Source organism: Hylobates moloch, unplaced genomic scaffold, assembly GCF_009828535.3.
Source record: "Hylobates moloch isolate HMO894 unplaced genomic scaffold, HMol_V3 SCAFFOLD_1, whole genome shotgun sequence".
In the NCBI taxonomy this organism is placed as follows: Eukaryota; Metazoa; Chordata; class Mammalia; order Primates; family Hylobatidae; genus Hylobates; species Hylobates moloch.
The window spans coordinates 218,443,867-218,471,344 of NW_026652276.1; the positions used below are offsets into that span (position 1 = coordinate 218,443,867).

General features: G+C 38.5%; 1 protein-coding gene across 2 annotated transcripts in view; it reads right to left on the bottom strand.

Moving 5' to 3' along the window:
* The window catches only part of DGKI (diacylglycerol kinase iota), a 475,885-nt gene that overhangs the window by 36,056 nt on the left and 412,351 nt on the right, over positions 1–27,478 (bottom strand). For both annotated transcript variants that reach the window (XM_032761874.2, XM_058427069.1), the window contains one exon: positions 21,006–21,031. In XM_032761874.2, the coding sequence (XP_032617765.1) occupies positions 21,006–21,031 (26 nt within the window). The remainder of the gene's footprint in view (positions 1–21,005; positions 21,032–27,478) is intronic.

Sequence of the window (27,478 nt, forward strand, 5' to 3'; positions counted from 1 at the left end):
TCCAGGAGGGAACTGCCATCTTCCTTCTCACAGCCTCTCTCTCTTAAGCCTGGGCTCTCAAGAGTCTGGATGTGCTCAGACATCCATGTGCGGAAGGAAGAGATGGCTTCTGTCATGTGGAATCAGGAAAGGGAGAAGACAGCTGCTGTGATTTGAATGTTTGTATCCCTCCAAAATTCATGTTGAAACTTAATCCCCAGTGTGGTTTTAAGAGGTGGGGCCTTTTAGGAAGTGATTAAGTCATGAAGGCTCCACCCTCATGAAGGAAATCAATGCCCTTCTAAAAGAGCCTTGAGAAAGCTGCCTGTCCTTTCTATCTTTTCCACCATGTGAGGACACAGTTTTCATTTCTTTTTGCCTTCCCATTATGTGAGGATGCAGCAAGAGCCTGCCACCTTTGAAGCAGAGAGCAATTTGCTAGCACCTTGATCTTGGTCTTCCCAGAATCCAGAACCATGAGAAATATATTTCTATTATTTAAACATGACCCAGTCTAAGATATTTTGTCCTAGCAGCAGGAACAGACTAAGATCCCCACCTGTTCCCACCATGCCAGGCCCTGTTTGAGGCAGTAAGAAGGCAGCAATGTACAAAACAAATGTCATCATGGAGTTACATTTTGGCAAGAAGTACAAAACAAAATCTGGCTTATTATTAGGAAGGGATATGCCATAATTGAGTCTACATTCAGACCTCCTGGGTTTAAGTCCTGTGAGTATCACTAACTGCTATGACCTTGGGCAAGTTAGTTTACCAAGCTCCAGTTCTATCAGTGGAAAAATTTAAAAAGCAGTTCTTTTGAAGCTCTGCCTTGCAAATAAGCTCAAGGTACAGACAACCTAACCATTAAGGTACCTGGACATCTGCGGAGAGCAGCAGGGAGAACTGATGTTTTTGGCACCATCACACAGAAAAAGAATTATTTTAGACTAAGGTAGAATTTGGCATATGACTACTTCTGAAGGGACGGCTTAAGGTTGTAATTATTGCTGTACAGAAGACAATATTGGGGAATAAAAAGTATACAGAACTTGGCAAAGCCATATATATATTTGTGATTCTCAATAAAGTAACTGAAATAACTACATTGTTACATGCAAAATAGAATCACAACTCTGAGCACTTATGTCTATTTTTTAAAAGTTTAATCTTTCATATTCTGTTATTTTTTAGTTTTAAAAATAATATCCTACTACCAAATTGTTGCCTGCCCATAGTAGCAGTCAGCTAACTCTTTTTTTCCAAAATTATAGAAGAAAAAAATAAAAGTAAATATAAAAACTGCTAAACCAAGAATGGCTTGTAGAGATGTAGGGAAAAACATCAGATGATTCACTGGGAATCATAAATGCATCTAGCTTTGCCAAGTTCTGTGAACTTCTACTCCTAAATATTTTCATGTGCAAAGCAAGAGGCACAACCCTAAACTATTTCTTGAGGAGTAATAATACTCTACTTTCTAGAGCTGTATTTGGTCTTAGTCTAACCTTTCATTTCATAGATGAGGAACGTAGGGCTTGAAATCTGCACTGACCTTTGCAGGATCACACAGATTAGTTAGCAATCCAGCTGAGAGACAAAGGACTCTTGTTTCATTTATTTGCTGCCTCCCTTCCCCAGGTCTGAGTTTCTTCCACTATATGATGCTGTTTCTCCTTTGTTTAACTTGGAACAGGACAGCCAAAAATGAAAATAAATAACCCCCAGAAAAAGTTTCATGAATGCATGACATACAAAATGAAGTTAAAGTAAATTTGCAGTTTTAAGTCCCAACTTTTTGTGTGTGCCAACAGAGACACAATCCATGGCAAATGTGACACAAATAATTCTCTTGATCTTATCATGACTGAAGTCTTCATAGTTTGCCTTTATTCAATCTGTTACTTCTTGCGTGGCTACCAGATAACTTATACCATAGTTGCCCAATAGCTCACTCTCTGAGATACATATTTCTGCATAGCCTTTCCTGTATTTACCTTATCAGAAACATTCTGTCCAATTTTTCTGCTTTGTGAGCAGCCAGCCATGGTACATGAGCAACAAACTGTGAAGGCTTAGCTCACAAAAAAATGAAATTTAGTATAATCATCAAACACAGCAAAGGTAATCTAACACGCATTCACTGGTATGGATGACCACTGTGAATCATGCTAATGAGGCATAAATGGGAAGCGGCTCAAGGCTAGGAGCCTTGGATCCTCTCACGTGGGATTCCTGGAGCTTCCCGTGTGCTTCTTGGGCTTTCTTATAAGATGGTGGCTGGGTTCCAAAAGCAACAATCCCAAGAGAGCCCAGTGATCAACTCACCTCGCCTTGGAAATCCCAAGGTATCATTCCTGCTGAAGTCCACGTTTGTGCATATACAAGGAAAGAGAGCGTAGATCCCACATTTCAATGGAAAGCGCATCAAAGTCACATTGCAAGATGAGTGTGTAGGTGGGAGAAAATGCCATGGCTATTTTTGAAAAGTACAAACTGTCACATCATATACTTGAATTGTGATGTGCTTTGAGTCGGAGGGCTGGTGTTGACTTGTCAGTGTTGGGAAAGGGGTATAATCAACAGTCTTTTTACCTGTGTCACTTATGGGAATGTGTTATGCATACAATGTCATCTGGTTTATGTCAAGAGTATCTTGGCCTAAAAATTAAAAACACTGAAAACTGCTTTTCTGGAGGAACAGCTTTTTGGAGAAGAAAAAAAAAGCAGGGGGAAGACTAGGCAATGGGTGCTTGCTAGATTGAATTAAAAATTCTGTCTTAGGTGAGTCTGTCCCTAATCTCTCATTAATAATCAGATGTGGCCAGGCACTGTAGCCCACGCCTGTAATCCCAGCACTTTGGGAGGCCGAGGCGGGTGAATCACCTGAGGTCAGGAGTTTGAGACCAGCCTGGCCAACATGGTACAACCCTGTCTCTGCTAAAAATACAAAAACTAGCTGGGCGTGACTGTGGACACCTGTAGTCCCAGCTACTTCGGAGGCTAAGACAAGAGAATTGCTTGAACCCAGGAAGCAGAGGTTGCAGTGAGCCAAGATCACACCACTGCACTCCAGCCTGAGTGATGCAGTGAGACTCCGTCTCAATAAAAAAGAAAAAAAAAATCAGATGCAAGAGAAGAGACTCTCTCAATCTCCTCCCCTTTTTCCTCCTTCAAACACTCACTGAATTCTAGGTTTATACCCCTCACACTCCACCTACCAGCTTCTCCTCCATCGCTGAAACATGGTGCAGAGCACACATCTCACAGGGCTACCTTCTCATCATCCCTGGGATTAATCCAACAGTGGCATCAAAAGGCCATTAGATACTACAGTGGCCTTATATTCAAACACCACCTGTGCCAAATCCATCTTAGAGTGTGTAACCACAGATAGGAGACAAAAATAGGTTTTGTTTCTCTCTAATGACAGAATTAATCCCCCAATTCCATTAATTCCTGCTAATTAAATGCATTAATATATATTGGTTCTTTCCATCTGCTGTGGCAATCCTTTTGAAGCTCCTATTAGCATGGAAGAGATTTCTGTTTGGAGAAAAAACAAACAGCCTCTGTCTAGTGTTCCCTCCTGGCAGAAAACCTCCACCTTACTGCCAGAGGATCAGGATGCGCTCCCTTCAAAAGCAGTCCGTTCCACTTCTTTTATTCACCACTGGAATTGGCTATAAACAGCACAGGGACCAGATGTCTCTCCGAAGTATCCCATTTGCTTATCTGTTGTGGAATTGTTTAATTGTTTCACATGTCTAAGTTCCACTTCTGCAATTAAGTCATAAGCATGAGGACATTTTTTTCTCTGTGTTTTATCCACACTGTATCTTTCACTGAAATCTCCATGGGACAGAAAATACATGAAGCACTTAATAAATAGTTGGTTGATCTTTTCCACCTGGTGAATCAGCCAGCTATCATTTCAATACACTTTAAACTCTGGATTGAGGAAGACATTCTAGGGAGTGGAAGAAAGCTCACTTTACTGGCCCCTGCTATACCTTGCAATCAGTTTTGGAGTCACAAATATCTTCAAATCTCTTCGTACATCTCATGGTGTTTATTAGATGCATCTAGTAAACACAGCAAAACACCACTGCAACTATTTCATGAGATCAGAAATGTTTATGAGTCAAATCAGAGCTGTATATTAGCAATGATACTTGTTACTTCCTGGAACATTGATAGTAACCCTTAGATAAGTGTTAAAACAAACTTCGTGGGTAAATTAATTTGCTTTGAGCACTGGGTTAGTGAAAACAAGCTCATGGGTTACAGGGCCAATAGGCTCACACTCTTCCAGAATCACAGCATGTCACTTTCAGCCTGCCGTGTAACATACATGCTGCTAGTCACAAAGGACCAGCAAAGGGTCTTAAAATACCTTCTGGAAAATCTCTATAACTCAATATCAATTCTTTCTCTAGCAATAAATGAATATCATCATCTTTGTATGTAATGGGAAAACATATTTTCATATAGTACCACCATCTAAAGTAATATACAGCTATTCCCTTAAAACTAGAAAAATATAAATCCATTTCTAACATCAATATTATAGAATCCTATTAACTATTTTGTTAGGCAAACATTAAGCTTGCAAAAAAATCCAGGGAGGAGTTTTCATATTTGTAAAGCATTTTCTTTCCTTTTCTTTTTTTTTTTTTTTTTTAAATGGAGTCTCACATTCTCACCCAGGCTGGAGTGCAGTGGCGTCATCTCAGCTCACTGCAAGCTCTGCCTTCCAGGTTCACGCCATTCTCCTGCCTCAGCCTCCTGGGTAGCTGGGACTACAGGCGCCCACCACCACATCTGGCTAATTTTTTGTATTTTTAGTAGAGACGGGGTTTCACCATGTTAACCAGGAGAGTCTCTATCTCCTGACCTAGTGATCCGCCTGCCTCGGCCTCCCAAAGTGCTGGGATTACAGGCGTGAGCCACCACGCCCACCCTTGTAAAGCATTTTCATCATGAACCTAAAATAATTACAGTACACAGTAACACTCTTTTCCCCTTCTTAACATTTGAATGAAATAATATGTGTGTTGGAAACTGATGTAGCAATGCAAGAGATTTTTTAAAGAAGTTCTAGTACTCTGAAGGTCCTTCATCCCTATAATGTTGAGAGAGTTTAATTTAGATTGTCTAACTTTGTTTCGTTTTACTTTCCTGGCATTTGGATGATAAAGCTATAATCCTGAGAGGATAAGAGAAATGGAAGAACTAATGAAGTCCTTATTATCCCCACAGATGAGAGGAAGGTGCCACATAAAAGAGAAGTGCTGCTGGCCTGTAGCTCTGGTGACTTTTACAGAGAAGCACAGAGATAGCTTCAGGCCTTGGTTTACCCCTTCCTCCAACATCAGGCAGGCATTCTGCCTGAGATCAGGGTCTCTGAATTCACTGGATGTGTTTTAGCAGTGTCCTTCAAGGCCTCTGAAAGGAACTTAGGGTGAACAAGTGTACTCATGTTTCACCCAGTGATGTCTGTAAGCAGGTCTGATGTGGCCTGAGAGTAATGGATGGTTACTGGTTTCACCAAACATCAAGACTGCTTGGAAAATGATGTTTAAGGTCAGAAGCCAAGTACAGTTGAGTACATACTAGAGCTCAGAAAGATTATAAGCTTATAAGTCATCCAGTCATCAGCATGCATATTACATTTCTTCTCAGTGACTAGCAGCAAACTGACCACTCTGTAATATAAAGGCCTTTTAAACCAAAAAGAAGAATAGCTAAACATCCCTCATTGGAACAAAAGTAAAGTCAGGAAGGAGTTAATTTAGCAAAGGTCATGTTCAGAGACATACCAGCAAAATGCACATATGGCAAAAGTGTACAATTAAAAAATAAATAAAATGTCAAGAGCATACCCTCACTTATTATTGTAAATATAGATTATTTGCATTATTTATTTATTAATTTTTTATTATACTTTAAGTTCTGGGATACACGTGCAGAATGTGCAGGTTTACACAGGTATACACATGCCGTGGTGGTTTGCTGCACCCACCAACCCATCATCTACATTAGGTATTTCTCCTAATGCTATCCCTCCCCTAGACCCACCCCTACCAGGTTATAATAAAACACTAATTTTGAATCTTCCCCATATAAGCATATGACAGTTATTACTTGGAAGAATATAAAAATTAAGCATTTTATTTCAGAAAAGTAAAAATAAATCTTAATTTTCACTATATCATGCTAAATTGATTAAGCAACATTATGCCTTAGAAGAATTATTATGTAAATAGTTACTTCTGAAGCATGCTCAAGACATAAAATATTAATTTGAAATAGAATAGGCTTCAGCGTATCAGTAAGTCTTCAATTATATTTATTAAAAATCAGATTTTTATTGTCCAGTTGATAGGAAGGGAAATGAAATCAAGACTAAACCTCCTTTCTTCATAGGAATTCATGTATTCCTAAGAAAAAGAAAGAATATCCAGAAACTTAATATGTATATACTTATACATCCAAATGTAGTCCCTGATTGCTAAAGAAATAGAGTGATGTAGAGAATGATTTCCTCGAGGAGGTATAAGAAATTTTCCAAAAACGAAGATTTGCACTGGTAGAAAACCTGGGGGTAGAGATTTCTGTAGAGAACAGGCAGCTTAGCAGAATGAAGGAAGACATAAGAAGCACTTCCATTTGATAACAGGGACCTCTGAAATAGGGTCAGGGAGGAGTGTGTCAGAAATAGCGTGAAAACGAGATGCTGAGAGAACCCCATTCAGGACTCAGAGGGTAGTGTGAGGCCAAAGACTCTCCCTCCTCTCCCCTAACTCCCACCCCTATAACATGAACAAAAATTACTCGGAGACTTCATTCAGACTATATCCTCACACAAGTCCACCACCCTCTTCCCCAAAGAGAACTAGGAGTTTAAATATATAGCAGAAAGACAGCTGGGACATATGTATCCATGTGCCATGTTGGTTTGCTGCACCCATTAACTCGTCATTTAGCATTAGGTATATCTCCTAATGCTGTCCCTCCCCCCTCCCCCCACCCCACAACAGTCCCCGGAGTGCTATGTTCCCCTTCCTGTGTCCATGAGTTCTCATTGTTCAATTCCCACCTATGAGTGAGAACGTGCGGTGTTTGGTTTTTTTGTCCTTGCGATAGTTTACTGAGAATGATGTTTTCCAGTTTCATCCGTGACCCTACAAAGGACATGAACTCATCATTTTTTACGGCTGCATAGTATTCCATGGTGTATATGTGCCACATTTTCTTAATCCAGTCTATCGTTGTTGGACATTTGGGTTGGTTCCAAGTCTTTGCTATTGTGAATAGTGCTGCAATAAACATACGTGTGCATGTGTCTTTATAGCAGCATGATTTATAGTCCTTTGGGTATATACCCAGTAATGGGATGGCTGGGTCAAATGGTATTTCTACTTCTAGATCCCTGAGGAATCACCACACTGACTTCCACAATGGTTGAACTAGTTTACAGTCCCACCAACAGTGTAAAAGTGTTCCTATTTCTCCACATCCTCTCCAGCACCTGTTGTTTCCTGACTTTTTAATGATGGCCATTCTAACTGGTGTGAGACGGTATCTCATTGTGGTTTTGATTTGCATTTCTCTGATGGCCAGTGATGATGAGCATTTTTCATGTGTTTTTTGGCTGCATATATGTCTTCTTTTGAGAAGTGTCTGTTCATGTTCTTTGCCCACTTTTTGATGGGGTTGTTTGTTTTTTTCTTGTAAATTTGTTTGAGTTCATTGTAGATTCTGGATATTAGCCCTTTGCTTTTTGACAACAGGAAAAAGCCCACAAGATAGTTAAAGAAGATAGGGTGACTAGAGAGGCACACGGTCAGAGAAACAAAGCAAACAGTTAACAGAAATAGTCATGGTTTAAATCGCTTTCTTGCAGTCTTATAAAATACCTTTTTTTTTTTTTCTCAATGGCTGAAACAATTGTCTTCACTAGTGAGGGTGACAGGATGGAAATGTCACCAGACAAGGAAAACTGAGTGGATTCTGGCAGATTTCAAATTCCCTTTTCAATAATCATTGGGACTTTGCATTGTCAGGAGAAAAGCTGGAACCTGCATTATTAAATAGTATTTTGTTCCCTTGCCAAAGAATGTAGAAGCTGCCTGCCTGCAATATTTATACACTTGCAAAGTGGATTTTAGTGTTTTTCAAAAAGTGGGTCTGTGGCAAGGTGTGTCAATAGAAACCCCATTTGTCATCCCAAACAGAAACAATATACTGGAATTCATAAGCAGAAATCCCTACAGGAACTCCTTAGAGAGCAGGGCACAGGTATCTCCAAAATACTTTCCAAAAATTAAAGGTGATGTTTTTAATTTTTCCTCCTGTGTTTCATTGCTCAGTGTTCTGTCCTGACTCAGAAGCCTGTAAGTGTCTCCAGAGCAGAAGAGGCCTTAGAAGGCAGCCAAGCTCAGCCTGCTCCAGGGGGAACCCCAGGCCTGATGCAAGCAACTCCAAACCATGGCTTTTGCAATTGCCAACCCTACCACCCATTCAAAAGTGGCAATTACTTAGAATGACACAAGTTGATACAGTTTGGATCCGTGTCCCCACCAAATCTCATGTTGAATTGTAATCCCCAGTGTTGGAGGAGGGTTCTGATGAGAGGTGATTGCACCATGGGTGTGGATTTCCCCCTCAGTGTTCTCATGATAGTGAGTGAGTCTTCACGAGATCTGGTTGTTTAAAACTATGTGGGGCACCTCCCCCTTTGCTTTCTCTTCCTCCTGCTCCAGCCATGTAGGATGTGCCTGCTTCCCCTTCACCTTCTGCCATGATTGTAAGTTTCCTGAGGCCTCCCCATCAATGCGTCCTGTATAGCCTGTGGAACCATGAGCCAATGAAACATCTTTTCTTTATAAATTACCCAGTCTCAGGTAATTCTATATAGCAATGTGAGAATGGATGGACTAATACACAAGTCATTCTGTGTCCATTGGGCTGTAACCTGCAGGAAATGTGTATTTCAAGTAATCCTAGAGAACAATAGGCTTTAATCATCCCAAAAGCCCATGCAAATGAGACATATGTGGCCTATTTATAAAAAAATCTATATGCCCATTTTTTGGCTGTCTGACATTCATGGTTGCTCTCACTTTCTCTTGCACACTTCCTCTCCCCCTGTCTCTTTCATTTGTTGATGTTTCTAAGCAAATTGTATGCTACGTCTTTGTCTATATTATCTAATTTAATCCTCACAATAAGCCTATTAGATACATACTCTTATTATTATCATCCTCATTTTCAGGATGAAGAAATTGAGGTTTAATGACATTAAGTAATTTGCTGAAGACCACATGGCTAATATGGAATAAAACCAGCATGTAGACCCAGGAAGTGAAATATTTATGAGATATGAGAAAGCCTGTCTCTTTAGCAGGGTACTACATTGCCTGCTTATCTGGTTGTATAGACTGTCAAACAATACTATGGGGTCATTAGGTAGTAATACGAGGTCCTTCCTTCCCAATATTTGCCTGGTCAGGCCAAAGGGATGTAGTTTTAGTGGTCTCCATATCCCATACTTTTCTGGCTCTGAAGAGGGAAGTTGTAGAAAATCAAATTGCTCTGCTGGACGAAGAAAAGGCTTCAGCAATGAACTTCTGGTAAGTATTATGTGAAGTTGTGCTTGCTGGGGAATGGATGTTACAGGATGCTAAGAAAGTCACACCCTAAGATTTAGGGCACCCAAAGTGAACCCAGAAACTGAGGATTGACATAACAAGTCTGGCAAAACAAGGAAGCATTTAGTTGACTTAATTAGCTTATAAGATGGCTGGACTGGTGAATATTTTAACAGCTTTATCCAGGACAGTCCAGGCCTAAGCAGCTGTAATTGACAGGTTGGGCAAACAAAAATGCAAACAAAAAATACATTCAAAGTACTACAGCATACAGGTTAAAGTAACATATCTAAGACTAACCTTCTAGGAACCAACTGAAACAGTGACAACACATTCTAATATTTTGCAACTGGTAATGATGGTAAGATATGTTTAGGCTAAGTCCGTAATTCAGGGAAACCAGTCACCAGCCAGTTCTTTGCAAGAGGAGGCCACCAAAATGATAAAACAAGCTCTAGGTAGAGGATAAGACTTTTGATTAAATATTAGGATTTCTAGTCAAATTAAAAACAAATATAGTAACAGCCTCACATGAGAATTATATTACGATAAGTTTCAGTGTACCAACCCAGCCCCTTAGTTTCACTGGGTGTTAATATAACTCAGATCATATAAGTTCATACAGTAGAAATCATAAACACAGTAAACTTTTAACAATAGGCACAATTCAATTTTTTGTTTCTGCTATCACAGAATATTACACAAAGACCAGAGTGAGAGATTTCTCAATTCCTAAATACTGTATTGACTTATCTGTGGAAACAAAATCTATGATAGCTTCACTTGTTGCCAGACACATCACCTTGTCTGATGGCCCCTTCTCGTCTTTCCACTTAAAAGCAAACTAGGGGCCGGGCGTGGTGGCTCACGCCTATAATGCCAGAACTTTGGGAGGCTGAGGTGGGTAGATCACATGAGGTCAGGAGTTCGAGACCAGCCTGGCCAACATGGTGAAACCTCATCTCTGGTAAAAAAAAAAAAAAAATACAAAAAATAGCCAGGCGTGGTAGCACACGCCTGTAATTCCAGCTGCTCTGTAGGCTGAGGCAGGAGAAGCGCTTGAACCTGGGAGGCAGAGGTTGCAGTGAGCTGAGATCATGCCACTGCACTCCAGCTTGGGTGGCACAGTGAAACTCCATCTCAAAAAAAAAAAAAAAAAGTAAACTAGGACTAGGACACCAGCTTTCTTCCTTTTTCTAACTCCTTTCTTTCCCATTACTTTTTTATTTTACAATGTGTTAATATTTCAACTTAAGTATTCTGTAACCCCAAAAACAACCCAATGCAATGTTGTAGGTAAATTTTAATAAAGAGTATTCCCTCAGCTTGGCATGGTGGCTCATGCCTGTAATCCCAGCACTTTGGGAGGCCAAGGCAGGCGGATTGCTTGAGGTCAGGAGTTTGAGACCAGGCTGATCAACATGGTGAAACCCTGACTCCACTAAAAAGACAAAATATTACCTGGGCGTGGTGGTGCACGCCTGTAATCCCAGCTACTCGGAAGGCTGAGACAGGAGAATCCCTTGAACCTGGGAGACGGAAGTTGCAGTGAGCCGAGATTGTGCCACTGCACTCCAGCCTGGGCGACAGAGCAAGACTTCATCTCAAAACAAAACAAAAACAAACAAAAAAGAGTATTCCCTCATCTCCTCCGACCACTTACAATCAACCTTCAAAAGACAACTAGCATTCCAAAAAAACCAAAACAATCAAAAGGATTATATGGCTACAATCAAAAGTGAGATTTAGTAAAGGGAAATGACAGATAATAGTAAGGTCAGGACACATAGAAAGCAATATAACCAGATTTTGGAAAGCCCAGGGGGGTTTGTTTTGTTTTGTTTTGCTTTTTAATCAGCAGTGAATTATCTATTTTCCTAGGATTTGTGAAAGAAGACTAAGAAAAAATACGCTATCATTTTTATTCTTTTCCTTTCAAAACACAGTCTATAGGGAACACCCAGTGAGACTACCACAAAAGGCCATCTTTTCAGCACATAGTAACTGAATCTCTTTGGAAAAAGACCAGGAGTGACCTATCTTCTACAACAGTGAACAATATTAATGAGGCTGCAATGGGATTCAAAGATGTGTAATGAAAGTTTCTGTTTGCCAACACCACGTACTGCAGCAAATTTAACAGTAAGACTTATATAGAGAGAATCAGTTCTGTGCCAAGGCACAGCACAGAATAGGGCAATGTCTCTATTCACTGAGTTTATAGTCAAATAAGAAGAGCAACATTACCCATGAGGAAAGAAAATTGGAACACACTCAAAAACACAAAACAGTAGGCAACAAGGAAGGACAAATCATGGGCATTTAAGTTGTCAGGAAAATTCATCTTTCTTTGTCCTTAGCATCTATGGAGGTGGTTCCAAGACACGGAAATTAATGAGCATTGAGGTGAGACCTGAATGAAGGACAATGAGGGTGCCTGCCAGAGAGATGGTAGGAGGTGATAGAGAGCTTATGGCTAAATAAAGACAAGAAAGGCGAGGTCTAGAGAGGGTCCCACAAGCAGAGTAGAAGTAACTCTCTAAAGCTCTAAAGCAACATGAGCTAAACCAGGAAGAGAAAGAGCCTCAAAAATGAGCACTAAAAAGTTTGAATCTAATTAGAAAGCCAAGGGGGATTCTATAGGAAAAATCTGATATGGGGCAAAAAAAGGACACTCCAGCAACTTTACATTAATGATAGCCCAAAGTCATTGCAAAGTGACGTACTGTGACGGTCAATATAGTAAGCTATACCTAGCAATGCAATTAAAGATCTGCACATATTTCCATCTATAACATCAGTCAAGTTTACTTTTTTGAGACGGAGTCTTGCTCTGTAGCCCAGGCTAGAGTACAGTGGCACGATCTCGGCTGTCTGCAAACTCTGCCTCCTGGGTTCAAATGCTTTTCTTCCATCAGCCTTCCAAGCAGCTGGGATTACCAGCATGCACCACCATGTCGGGCTTATTTTTGTATTTTTAGCAGAGGCGGGGTTTCACCATGTCGGCTAGGCTGGTCTCAAACTCCTCACCTGAGGTGATCCGCCCGCCTTGGCCTCCCAAAGTGCTAGGATTGCAGGTGTAGGCCACAGCACCAAGCCAGTGTCTAACTTTCTTAGTCTTCTTTACTCTTAGTCATCACAGTCATAATAATTATCTTCCTACTTGTGATATCTCTTTAAGGGAATAGCTACCTTTTGAGAATTCTACTATTTAAAAAAATGAATGTTATTGACAGGAGATTGGATCCCTATTTTCTTGATTATGAAGTATGGGGCTACAAGAAGTGGATCCAAAATATATCTTCGAATGTTTTTCTGTGTCAAGGGTTTTTCTCACTTATCCCATCTTTAATAATCACTTTCTACCCAATAAAAAGACCTCATACAATTATGAGGTCTTTATTTAACAAATAGAATCATGATTTCCTATTACATGAGCTCAAATTTCAGCAATGCTATTGACAGACAGTACAGAGAAATGGTTAGGAAAAGGATCTGGATCCAGATCACCTGAGTTCACATCCTAGTTCTACCTTTTACTCAATAGGCATGTGGCCTTGGACAAGTCATTTAATCGGTTTGTGTCCTAGTTTTCTCATCTGTAAAATGAGAATAATAGTAGTATATACAAGACATTCCAGAAATAGGTAACTCAAGTATTGTACAAAGTCTTCCAGAGATTATAAAAAGAGGAAACCCTTCCTAATTCATTTTAAGCTATGAATATCATATACATACTACATAATAGAAAGCAAAATTAAAGATTAATCACACTTATGAACATGGATGTAAATATCTAAACAAAATATTAGCAAATCAAATCTAGCAATGTATAAAGGTGGTAAATATAATAACCAATTTGAGTTCTTCTCATAAATATGATATTGATTTCTATTTAAAAATCAATTAGTAAAATGCACCGTATTAACAGACCAAGGGGAAAAAAATTGTCATCTCTAAAGATGAAGAAAAGAGTATTAAATAAAATTCAATATCTGTTGAATTTAACAAATTAGAGTGAAGGAAAAGATCCTTATAAGAAATATCCACAAAACAAGTACTGCCTCCTGCATCATGACCAACTGGCAGTGAACTTCTTACTTAATTGTGACTTGTGGATGGCACTCACTTTGGGATCAGGAACAAGTCAATGATGCTGACTATCTCAATTACTAGTCAATACTGCACTGAAGGTTTTAACCAGTGCAGAAAGCACCAGAAATCTGTATACAAAGCATAATGATTGGAAAGGACAAAATTCTTTGTAGATGAGATTGCCTATATAGAATTCTCTTCCCACAAAAAGACCCTTCAGATAAGATTTATGAATTTAAAACTTTAGCAGGAATATTGATAAAGAAACAAGATTTTAAAATTCAACTGCATTTCAATATGCCAGCAAAGACCACTTAGAAAACATAATTTTAAAAAATACAACATACAAATTGTCACTAAAAATATAAAGTACCTAGGAATATATTTAACACAAAAATGACCAAATCCTTCATGAAGGAAATTATAAAACTCTATTCACAGCCATTTTAAAAAGCCAATTAAATGTCAAGAGATGTGGCTTGGAATAGAATGATGCATTATCATAAAAATATCAATTTTCTTTATACTAATTTATAGATTCATGCAATTTTCATAAAAAATTTCAACACAAAACTAGATACACTAATTTTATAATTTATATGAAACAGGAAAAACTCAATTATAACCAAGTCACTCCCAAAGAACAAACTACAGGATATATCCTCCAACAGATATCTGGACTCTTACCAAAGTTATAACAACTAAAACAATAGTATAGGGATAGATATATTCATCAATATAACAGAAAACAGAACCTAGAGACTCACATTTACAGGGAGACAACAGACTTTGCAAGTCAGTGAAGAAAATAAATGAAAATGAAATAGCTGTTTATGTATATGAACACAATCAAAATTAAATTTGACCTTCACCTCTTACCAAACCACAAAAATCAATTCCAAGTTATCAAATATTAAAGAAAGCACTCTAAAAATTTTATGAGACAATATCTTTATGATTATGCTTTGAAAGATTTCTTTAAAAAATACCAAAGGCATAAACCATAGAGAAAACATTAATGATTTTACTACAGTAAAATAAAGAATATCCATCTATTCATCAGATGACATCAAAAGGAGCTTGCAGATAAACCACAAACTGGAGAAAATTTGCAACACACATAGGCAACAAAACAATTTTTACCTAGAATACATTAAAAATTTCATAAATCATTAAGAAGAACACAACCAATCAGGTGGAGAAAAGTGAGTGAAAAAAATAAAAAGAACTTTCACAGAAGAGTAAACACAAATGGCCCATAAGTAAACGAAAAGATGCTTGATCTCATGTGTAATCATTGATTACAAATTAAAATCACATTGAGATGCCATTTCATACCTTCACAAGACCAGCAAACATTTTTAAATTAGTTAATATCAAGTGTTGGTTAGGATGTAGATCAATGGGAACTCTTATCCACTGGAGTTGGGAGTGTATATTAAAATGATCACTTTGGAAAACAATGTGTTATAATGCTATAAGTTAAATATGTGTATAGTCTGCCACCTAACTTAAGCTATTCCCAGGTTTAAGCACATGGATACCAGAAAGAGTTACCAAAAAGACAATGTTCATAGTAATATTGTTTGCAACAGCAAAACAAAAACAAACCCCCAAGAAACGTGTTATTTATGTAAATATTCATTAGCAGATTGGATATATAAATTGTTATATACTCATATAATAGAGTAGTATACAACATGAACTATTGATGAAATGCATATGGCACTCATCCATAAGGATGAATCACAAAAAATATTCTTTTGAACAAAAGAAACAAATCACAACATGATTCAATTTGTACAAATTCGAAATACGTAAAACTATATATACTCCCATACAGGAATACATATATGAGTTATATATCCACGTATACATTCATATGTAGGATGTGCATATATGTAGTATAACAATAAGAATAAACAAGGACATGATTAACAAAAAGGCAGAATAGTAGTTATTTCTGAAGGAGAAGGAAGGGGACATAATTAGGAAAGCAAATGACATGAAGCTCCCAAATTCCTACAAATGTTTTACTTCTTAGTCTGAGGGCCAAGTACACAGTAGTTCTTTTTGCTTATTATTTAAACTGAGCAGATAACATTTTATATATTTTATGAATAGTATACATTTCAGTAATATACATGAAAGAAAAGTGAATTGATGAGGTATAGCCACTGATGCCTCAAAGAGATTGGGCCACGCCACAGTGTGTTTCACTGCATAACTGTATTAATCCATTCTCATGTCGCTAATAAAGACATACTCGAGACTGCATAATTTTATAAAGGAAAGAGGTTTAATGGACTCACAGTTCCATATGGCTGGGGAGGCCTCACAATCATGGCAGAAGATGAAGGAAGAACAAAGGGACGTCTTACATGGTGGCAGGCAAGAGAGAGCTTGTGCAGGGGAACTCCCATTTACAAAACCATCAGATCTCATGAGACTTATTCACTATCACGAAAACGGTATGGGGGAAACTGCCCCATGATTCAATTATCTCCACCTGGCCCCATCCTTGACACACAGGGATTATTACAATTCAAGGTGAGATTTAGGTGGGGACACAGCCAAACCATATCAGTAACCTACTGCCAAGCACAGCCGTCTCCAAGCCTGACAGTGGATTCATTCTTAAACACTTTACACTAGTGATTGTGGTTGTGCCGATTTTATTTCCAAATAGCCATTACTGAAATTCATGTCCACTATGTTACTGTTGCAACAAAAAAGCTGCCTTAGAATCTGACAGCCATAGTTGACAACAGGTCTAAGAGGTAGGACAGGAGAGGGATGCCTGCCTCAGATGTTCCAGTGGGGCATGCGGCAGATTGTTGGCACCTTCTTTTGAGAGGCAACTAATGCCTTTTATTTTGTAAATGAATGGACATTTGTTGGAAGATGACCTGCCCTGACTGTGCTGGCACAGGTAGCAGTGGTAAGTACAGCATTCCAAGGAGCCTGTAAAATAAGCAGGCTAAGGTGACAACGGAAGACGAGTTCTCAGAGCCAGGGAAGCAGCCTGGGCCCAGGAGATGGCTCCAGGAGCAAGTTAAATGATGAAGTGATAGGCATTCAATACAGAGGAAACGCAGAGGACAGTGCAATCAATCACTGCCAAGCTTATCTTCTGACAAGGAGTAGGGCTCCAGCTTCCAGATGTAACATTAACACAATGTTTCCACTGGGGTTTCGCATGGCAGGTTTCCCTGAAACTTCAGTTTTACTCAGTTAACTAATTATGAGAAAATGTGACATTGGTATTTACTTTTTCTACAGGGACAAATCATTCCCAGCAGGAGGGAGAAGTTGTTATTTTTGTTCTGCTTTGTTTTGTCATTAAAAAGAAATTAACTTACACGGTAGTAAATATACTCTTGTTAGAGGGGGGAAGAATTATCTCCATAGTTCTAACCATTGAATCACATCTTTGGTTTTCAGGGACATGGCCAATAAAGAGAGTTAAGAGTTTGGTTGTTAGAACTGGGTCTGAAAATTAACTCTCTCACCTACTAGCTATGTGACCTTAAGCAAGTTATTTAAGTACTCCGAGCCTGCTTTTGCAGCTGTGAAACTGGGGGTGATGCATCGACTACAGAGTGTTATTTGTGAAAGATGAAAGGCCATAAGGCGGTTGGAGCACGCAAGCACAGTGCTTCTGCATAATAAGCACTCAATACAATTTAGCCTTTATTCTTAATGACCCCGATGCGCTATTATATAAATATAGAAACAGTTTATGTGTCATTTAGACCTTGTGTTGCCAATTCTATATGACCACACATCTAATCATCAACTGAGCCTTTACTCTGGCACTATAAGCTAAATGGTGTATTAAACATTTTACTCCTCCTCACCCTGATGTAATAAAAGGTTTCTGGAGAAAATTTAATGATAATGAAAAAAACGGTTATTCTCTCCCGTCCTCTTTTAACTTTTCAAGGGCGGAACATAATCCCGAGCAAACATCACAGATAAACCTGTGCTTCCTCTTCTACTGCCTGGATGCTAGCGAATAATACTATGTTTGGGGTACTTTTAACAAATCAGAAAGTGGGCCAGGCGTGGTGGCTCACGCCTGTAATCCCAGCACTTTGGGAGGCCGAGGTGGGAGAATCACAAGGTCAGGAGATTGAGACCATCCTGGCTAACATGGTGAAACCCCATCTCTACTAAAAAATACAAAAAAATTAGCCGGGCGTGGTGGCGGCCGCCTGTAGTCCTAGCTGCTTGGGAGGCTGAGGCAGGAGAATGGCGTGAACCCGGGAGGCAGAGCTTGCAGTGAGCCGAGATCACGCCACTGCACTCCAGCCTGGGTGACAGAGCAAGACTCCATCTCAAAAAAAAAAAGAAAAAAAAAAAATCAGAAAGTGATTCCACAAATGATTTCTCAGTTGAACTTGCTACAATCCCATGAGGTACGCAGTTTACGATTAGCCGCATTTTACAGACAAGGAAAAGAAAACAAACAAGATAAGGTAAAGGACAAAGCCACTGTATTCAAGCTCTCTATGCAAGAGTATCATGGGAATGAAAAATACCACAGTTATTGGACATTGCAAAATTAGATTTTTCCAAGAATAAGTTCTTGTCTTACAGTCAAAGTGACTAGTTATTACAGAGGGAGGACTATTTGAGGAAAGCAAACAAAATAGAAAATCAAGAGACATAAGGTTTTATATTCCAATTTTACAATCCATGTGCCCAACATGCCTTAAATTTTCTACCAATAAATTTGAGAAAGAAAAATTGCTACTTCTCACCTCTCCTACAAGTGTATTGCAATGCCATTATTGTGTACAAATATTATGTAAGATTGATGCTATGACATTCAAGAGGTTTTATACTAGCCATAGTACATATGAGCTCTTAAAAATGTATAAACAGAAGGAAATATATTTCGAGTGGTGGATAGAAAATTCTGGTAATAAAGAAAAAAGTTTTTTTTCAAGAATATATGGGCTAGAAAATGATGAACAATTACATAAGATTAGGTAAATCATCACTATAATTTTGCATTATGTACTTGAACTATTTTTGGAAGTCACAGAAACAAACTAACAGGTATGAACATGTAAGAAATTTTTTGAAGCCATGAAATTATAATGGCCTTCTAATTTCAATAATGTTTCTTCAACTAATCACATATAAGGTTCTTAAAATAATCAATTCTGAAGTGCTCTTAATCTTCCAAGCAAGTCTTTCTGGCAGTAGTCACCCTTTAGGACTTCGAAGGACCCTGACATATGCCCCCTATTATTTCATAACCACTTAAGAAGTCCTAGTGGATTATCGAATTATAATTCACAAGTATCCCTCACCCACCATTTTTGTCTGAATGGGGAATAAATTCTTATAGACAGGAAGGCAAAGACAACCAAAAGTCATTAAAGGAAATCATAGTTCAAAATAAAAACCAAACACAAGCTTCTAGTTTATAATGTGAACATGGAAGCCCACGGGCCTATATAAATGGGCAAACACCTAGTAATACCAACAGCAATCAGCAAAATAGCACATAATAGCAGGCTAACATTAGGTGGTCAATTGCCTAATTCTGACTTAATGGGCCTGAACATAATTTTCCCTATGATTCTTCATAGAGAATAATACAACTTCATTCCAGTACTAAGTCAGATTTCACAATGTGGCAGTAGAAGAGGCCAGCCTAAAACTCCTTCTCTCTTTTCTTAATTCACTCATTTAACAAACACTTTTTCCTTGTTTGCTCTTCGTTGGAAACTATATCAAAGAACTCATAGTCTAATAGGGATAAACGGGTAAATAAAGCATGAAATTTGTGCACTAAGCCCTAGAGTGCAGAAAAATATTTGGCACAATGATAAGCAGATCAGCAAGCCCTCACAGAGGATGAGGTGAGGTGCGTAGAAACCGTCTATATGGCAAAAGAAGTAGCCTCCTGTCAGACAGAACAGAATGGATAAAAGCAGGGAGGTACGGAAAAGATGGTGAGCTCCAGAAATTAGATGTAGAATTAGATGTATTGTCACACGGCTGGAAAACAGATCATGGGTAGGAGAAGGGAAAAGATGGTAAATGAAGCAATAAGCAGTGGAGGAAGACAAAGATTCCATCATTTAGTGCTTACTAGTCCATGTTAAAATACAATATTGAAAAGCTGAACACAATTATTGGTCGGCTGGAAAGATTTCATTCTAGAGGCAATAGGAATAGATTTTTACTATAGAACAATCATTTTGGTGCTAGCCCGGTATACAGTGAACTAGGGAAAAGAAATCTAGAGGTATGGATACCAATTATGAGAGAATTTCCAAAGTCCAGGTAAGATACAAAGGGGCCCCAAACCAAAGTTCCATATAGCATATTTGTAAAACATAACTATATAGCATAACTGACTCATTGTAGCCACTTAACAGTTTTGTGACTGATTGGATAAATGAACAACTCCAAAGATGAGATGGAACAAAATGAGATATTTTCTCTTTTGAGTGAATTAGCTGTCTCTTAAAATTCAAACAATTCATCTCAATTGGGTAACAACAAATACCACTGACTGCTTGCCTTCCTTTCAGACTTAGAGTGCTCTTCACAAATGAGTGATTGGAAGATTATCCCAATGTCCAGTCTGGAAGGGGCTGTAGGGAATATCTACCATAAACTCTCATTTTTTTTTTTTTTTTTGAGACGGAGTCTTTCTCTGTCCCCCAGGCTGGAGTGCACTGGCGCGATCTCGGCTCACTGCAAGCTCCGCCTCCCGGGTTCACGCCATTCTCCTGCCTTAGCCTCCTGAGTAGCTGGGATTACAGGCGCCCGCCACCACGCCCAGCTAATTTTTTGTATTTTTAGTTGAGATGGGGTTTCACCGTGTTAGCCAGTCTCTATCTCCTGACCTAGTGATCCGCCCGCCTCGGCCTCCCAAAGTGCTGGGATTACAGGCTTGAGCCACCGCGCCCGGCCATAAACTCTCATTTTTAAGGATAAAAATCTGAGTCATAAAAATTACAGGAATAGCCCAAAACCACAAAAAGTTTCTGACTGAAATCAGGCAGAATAAATTAAGCCTTCACAATATTTGTGAACCAGACAGGTTGGAACAGATTTGAAAGATATCAAATTCAGCTAGGGTGATTTAAGTTTTTAAAAGTGTTTGACATTTTACATTCAAAAACCACAAAGCCAACATCTTAAGAGACATTTGCTTAAACAATTATTTGCTCTGACAATGAACTGCAAAGACCAGGGGTCAAGTATCAATCCTGAATTGGTATAAATAAGACAGATGATTCTTACCGTGATCTTCTGAAGAGACTGGTGACCTAAAAGGAAATAATAAGCATGATCAATATTTTATATGACAATTATAACAATAATCAAGAATAATTTCACAGTAATTATACCCTCAAATTGAATTAAATGGAAAGTCAATATAGTAGACTGTGTAATTAATGTGTTGATTGCATGGTATATTTCAGTCAACAATTCCCAACTCTTACCTGGATTGGTTGGATGTTACAGGTTACTAAAATGTCAGTCTATGCATGGTGTCCTAGGACTGCAAAAAACTTAGCTAAGTCTAGATTTACCACACAAAAAAAGAGAACTCATAGAAATGTAGTACAGATGAAATCCTGTGATGTGTATTGCCCAAGGACGGGGCTCCAGCCAGGGATATAAAAAAGCACTAGATTGGGTGTCCGTAGATACAAAGAGATCTACTTGAACAGCATAAATTGAGACAGAGGTAAAAGAAATAGCATGCACCCTTATCATGACCAGTTTTTGTTTTCACTCTTCATGGAATTTGCTGTTTGAGTGAGCTGACCCTCTACTTGCTGCATTATGTCTCAGAACCCGGGAGAAACAGCATGAGGCAAGAAGGCAATCACTGAGGTTCCTCAGAACTTTATCAACAACTTTTGCAAACTATATGTGAGTTCTGCTCTAATTATGGTAATCAGATCTCAGATGAAAAATCATATCAACCCTAAAAGGCTTGCTTCCCCTCAGGTGACTACTAGTTGAAATACTTTGAGTAGTATAGACCTAAGTTTGGAGATGAATTCACCTCCAGCTTGAAGACTATGGCTTTGACTCATGCTTATTCTTTTCTGGGGAGAAAGAGAGAGACATATAACATTATATTCAGAGTTGCTGAAATTTTGAAGGGAAAGGCAAGACATCACATACTTCCCCTATTTTGAAGAAGTCATCCTCTCTGAATGACTGGCTCACTCAAGTCCATAGCAGGGAAATGATCAAAGACAAACTCAGGAGTTTGGCAATAAAGCTGCCAATTACTATAACTAATATTTATGAGACATGAAGATAAACCTCAGGGCAAGAATCATTCAGTTGATACAAAAATGGTTGAAAATAATTTTTAGCTACTTTGGGATGCTTGATATGATTTTATCTACTGGTTAGTAAGATTATTGTTTATTATATGTGTGAACAGTAAAGAATAAAGACACAGTGGTAATGGAGAAAAGGCCTTGAACCTCAATGAGTGGCAAAGTATCAATTTATTTCAACTGTGCAAATCTCTTAAAGTAGACTTTTTCATGAAAACTACAGAGTCCCAAGATTTGGTGGGAAGAAAATTAGCTTCTGGGAGACGGACATGGGGAGTGGTGAGCAGAAACCTGCCACAATCCCTAAGTCAACGCTGCCCGAGAAACACTACTTGGCCTCCCTGGGTAGGGCTGATTCATCCTCCCATTGGATTCCCTTATTTTTTATCATCCACATACCAGCCTTTCTCACCGGGTTGTAACCCCCTTGAAAACTAAGGCTGTATCTTATTTAGAACAAATGAGCCCTTAATTAAAATGTGTTGAGTTGAATTAATCTCAGTTCTGTCACACTGATATTCAGACTGACACATTCTGGAGCTTCCCAAAAAGTCATCATGTTACTGTCAAACCATCTTTAAGACAAGTTTGCCTGCTCCTAGGCCAGCTGCAAGGAAAAGTCCTAGAGACTTGAAGTGCCTGAAGCTCCAATTGGTTATAATGTGGACACTCTCAGAGCCAAAGGACATCAAAAGGACCCAGAAACAGAGGCACCCATATTCTGCCTTAATTATTAGAAAAAATAACGTTAGGGGGGAGTATTGAATGAGAAGTGAAATGAAATTAGAAGTTGAATCTAAAAGAGAACCTATATTTTAAATAAGATGAGCTAATTTCCTCAAGTGTTTAGGTCATAACACAGTCAGCCACAAGGAAATATCTTTCCTCCTGGTGTTTGCTGATGAGAAGTAAGTAAAAACGTGTCTTGGATTGTTTGCAATTAATTTGTCACAGAGCTACAGGAACAAAGCAAAATTCATGCCAAAGGACAACTGAATTGTCTCAGGTGGAGGGAGAGCTTATGAAGCAAGGTCTTTGCTGGCTTTCTGCAAAAGCAAAGCCCTGATATTAAATCTGAAAAATTCCAGATGGCTCTGTTAGAGTCCTAAGGGGATGCATTCTGCAGTATGTCCAGGCAGTGGATAAAATATCAATTTCAGAGTGTTTTGTGAAAATTAGTCATGTTGAGTTTCCATGTTGAATGTCTCCCATATGCCTGGCTTTGTGGAATTTTAAGACATATGGAGTATTTCCATCCTCACTCAGTATTTCACCTTTCACTAAAACAAGTTACTGCATTGTACTACTGAGACATGCACATCATCCATTATTGCTGGAAATCGGCATAAAAAGTTAGCTCACGTGTGGATCACCTGAGGTCAGGATTTCGAGACCAGCCTGGCCAACATGGTGAAACCCCGTCTCTACCGAAAATACAAAAAGTAGCTGGGCATGGTGGCAGGTGCCTGTAATCCCAGCTACTCAGGAGACTGAGGCAGGAGAATCACTTGAACCCGGGAGGCAGAGGTTGCAGTGAGCCGAGACCACACCATTGCACTCCAGCCTGGGTGACAAGAGTAACACTCTGTCTCAAAAAAGAAAGAAAGAGAGAGAGAGAGAGGGAGGGGAAAGAAGTTAGCACAGGAGAGAAGAAATATTCTGAAATCAGCAATATAAGTAGTTATTTTAACAACAGAGGTTGAATCCCAGAAACAGATAATTATCTTAAACCTGACAACTGAGGCATGCAGGAAAGCCCCCCGGTTATTCTTTTCACCACACCTGAAAGACATGTGGTTGTATCCCAGACTGTTTATTTTTCCTCCATGTATACTTTATCTTGGAGCAAGCACCTGCCCTTACAGTGTAAACTATTACTAGCATTCTTATAGCTGTCCTCTTCACTTCTTTCCTGATCATGAGTCCTTTAGCTACACAATATTCATATTTGTTTCTGCTTTGTTTTTATTTATTTTGGTACTTTTTACACTTTATTTTGCTTAAATGCAGCAAAATAATACAAAACAAAAATTCAAGGCCATGCATTTAAAAATATTTCTCCTATTAAGCCTAAATCATTATTATTCAGGTTTGACTCTCTCCATTCATGTTGATTCAATTTATTACTTGAGACCCTATTATTACCAGGCCATGTGCCAAGGGAAGGAGACACAAAGAACAATTTCAGGGAACTCATAATCCAGTGAAAAAGAAAAATACGTAAACAAATGATTATAATGTAAAAAATATATAATGATCAAAATATATATGAGGCAAAGAGGTTGCACAGAAGACAGAGAGATTGATTCGGTATGAAAAGTGTGAAAGAAGGCTTAGAAAAGCAAGAATCATCTGAACTTGGCTTTGAAGAATAAAGAGGAGCTTATTAGGTAAGTTAGGAAGGAGAAGAACTCCAGGCAGAATAGCAACAGGTGTGTGAAAAGGAGTACAGATATGAAATTGCATAGAACCCTATCAGATATACAAGTAACTCGGTATTGCTAGAATGTAAAGGAGTAACAAAAGCAAGGACTTGAGAAATAAGTGGCAGGGGCCATTTCATACATGGCGTGTGGGGCCCCTATGAAGTGCTTGCAATTTACCTTCTAAGCTAAACGGAGCAAGATTGTGAGGCAGTGAAGTCACACATTCTGGAATGCTCAGGCGGTGGAGAGTGAACCATAAACGAACAAGAAGACAAATTAAAAGGCAGAGGTCAAGTAAAAGACTATGACTGAAAAACTTCCATGTTAGTAACACAGAAAAAAAAATTCCTCTGTCCTTCAATTTTTTTGAAACCCATGGAAAATGACAGGGAGGATGAGAAACAGTAAAGGAAATACCCTCTTTGATTAAACTAGACATTTATAAGCCCAAACCATCATACATGAAGAAGAGCTACCAAGTACAGTAAAATAGAGCTAAGTTTTAGGGAAATAGATAATTTTGATTTTAGTCAGCTAAAGAGATATAAACTACTTTATACACAACAAAACCTACGGCAGAAAGCCTTCCACTTTGAGGTAGGGTGTTCTGCTAGCCAGAAGTAGACCCAAACCTAGAAGAGGGTGCTGCTAAGCAAAAGTTTGAAGACAACAGAGACAAAGTCAAACTTAAGAGCAGCACACCAAATCACTAAGCCCAATTATCCATTCCAAACTAGAAGCTCCAAAAAAAGAAAAACAAAACTCACCCAATGCAAATATTACGAGTAATAATGGAAAAGAACCAGCATGACATCTATGCAAAAATACCAGAGGAGAACACAAAACATAGGCAAAGAACACACTAAAAAGATGATGGCATAAAGCAGATAAAAATGATTAATAAATCTTCATGTAATTTAGAAATGGAGGGAAGGAAGGAGAGAAGGAGAGAAGGAGGGAGGGAAGGAGTGAGGGAGGGAGGGAGGGAAGGGGAAAGGAAGAAGGGAGGGAGAGAAGGAGGAGGGAGGGAGGGAAGGAAGGGAGGGAGGGAGGGAGGAAGGGAGGGAGGAAGAGAGATACAAATAAATGTAAAGATACAAATAAATGAAAAAGATACAAATAAATGGAAAGGCATCTCTTTCTCATGAATTAAAATAATTAATATTGCTAAAATATTCAGATTTTAAGCAATCTAGAGATTCTATGTAATTCCTATCAAAATACCAAAGACATTCTTCACAGATTAGTAGAAACAATCCTAAAATGTGTATGAAACCACAAAAGACCCTGAATAGCCAAAGCAATCTAGAGCAAAAGAACAAAGCTGGAGCCATCACATTACCTAACTTCAAAATATTTTACAAAGCTATAGTAACCAAATCAGCATGACACTGGCATAAAAACAGACAAATAGAACAATGGAACGGGACAGAGAGCCGGAAAATAAATCTACATGTTTACAGCCAACAGATTTTCAACAAAAGCTCCAAGAATACATAATAAGGAAAGGACAGTCTTTTCAATAAATAGTGTTGGGAAAAGCAGATATCTAAATGCAGAAGAATATAATTGGACTCTTACCACACACCATGTGCAAAAATCAACTCAAAGTGGATTAAAGACTTATAAAATATAAGTCCCCAAACCATGAAACTGCTAGAAGAAAACAGAAAAGCTCCAAGACATCGGTCTGGGCAATGATTATTTTGGACATGACCTCAAAAGTACAGGCAACAAAAGCAAAAAGAGAAATGGGATTGCCTTAAATTCAAAAGCTTCTACACAGCAATGGAAACAATCACCAGAGCAAAGAAACAACCTACATAATATGAAGTTTCCTCAAAAAACAAAACAAAACAAAAATAGAACTACCATATGATTCAGCAATCATAAGGTAAATATTAAAAGTAAGTATTAAAAGAATGTGAAACCAGCATGCTGAAAAGATAGCTGCATTCCCACATTTATTATGGCACAATTACCAATAGCCAAGATATGGAATCAACCTAAGTGTCCACCAACGTACAAATGGATAAAGAAAATGTGGTATATATACACAATGAAATACTAGTCAGCCATAAAAAAGGAAATCCTGTCATTCGCAACAACATGAATGAACCTGAAGGATATTATGTTAAGCTAAATAAGCCAGGTAGAGAAAGACAAATACTGCATGATCTCACTTATGTGGAATCTAAAATGTTGATTTCACAGAATACCAGAGGCTGGGGCATTTGGGGGTGAGGGAGATGGGAGAGATGCTCATCAAAGTAGACAAAGTTACAGTTAGGAAGAATAAGTTCAGGAGATTTATTGTATAGCATGCTGACTATAGTTAAGGATGATACACTCCATTCCTAAAAAATGCTAAGAGAGTAGATGTTAAGTACTCTCACAACAAAATTTATAACTATGTATGGTAATGCACATGTTAATTGGCTACATAAGTAACGGTTATATATACTTCGCAACATCATGTTGTATACGATACATAATAATTTTATGTCAATTTTAAAATTATTTTTAAAGAACTAGAATAATACCTGGGCACAATGGCTCACCCCTGTAATCCCAGCACTTTGGCAGGCCAAGGCGGGCGGATCGCCTGAGATCAGGAGTTTGACACCAGCCTGGCCAACATGGTGAAACTCTGTCTCTACTAAAAAAAAAATACAAAAATCAGCTGGGAATGGTGGCACATGCCTGTAATCCCAGCTACTTAGAGGCTAAGGCAGGAGAATCACCTGAACCCAGGAGGCGGAGGTTGCAGTAAGCCAAGATTGCACCATTGCACTCCTGCCTGGACAACAAGAGTGAAACTCTGTCTCGAAAAAATCAAAAATTAAAATAATATATAGTTACATATTTTTAATTATATACATATCTTTATATATATGCATATATATATTTTTTACTTTGAATTTACTCTTCCATGAATCTTGATCTGAATATTTGCTGGTAGAAGTACCCTTCCTAATATTAACCC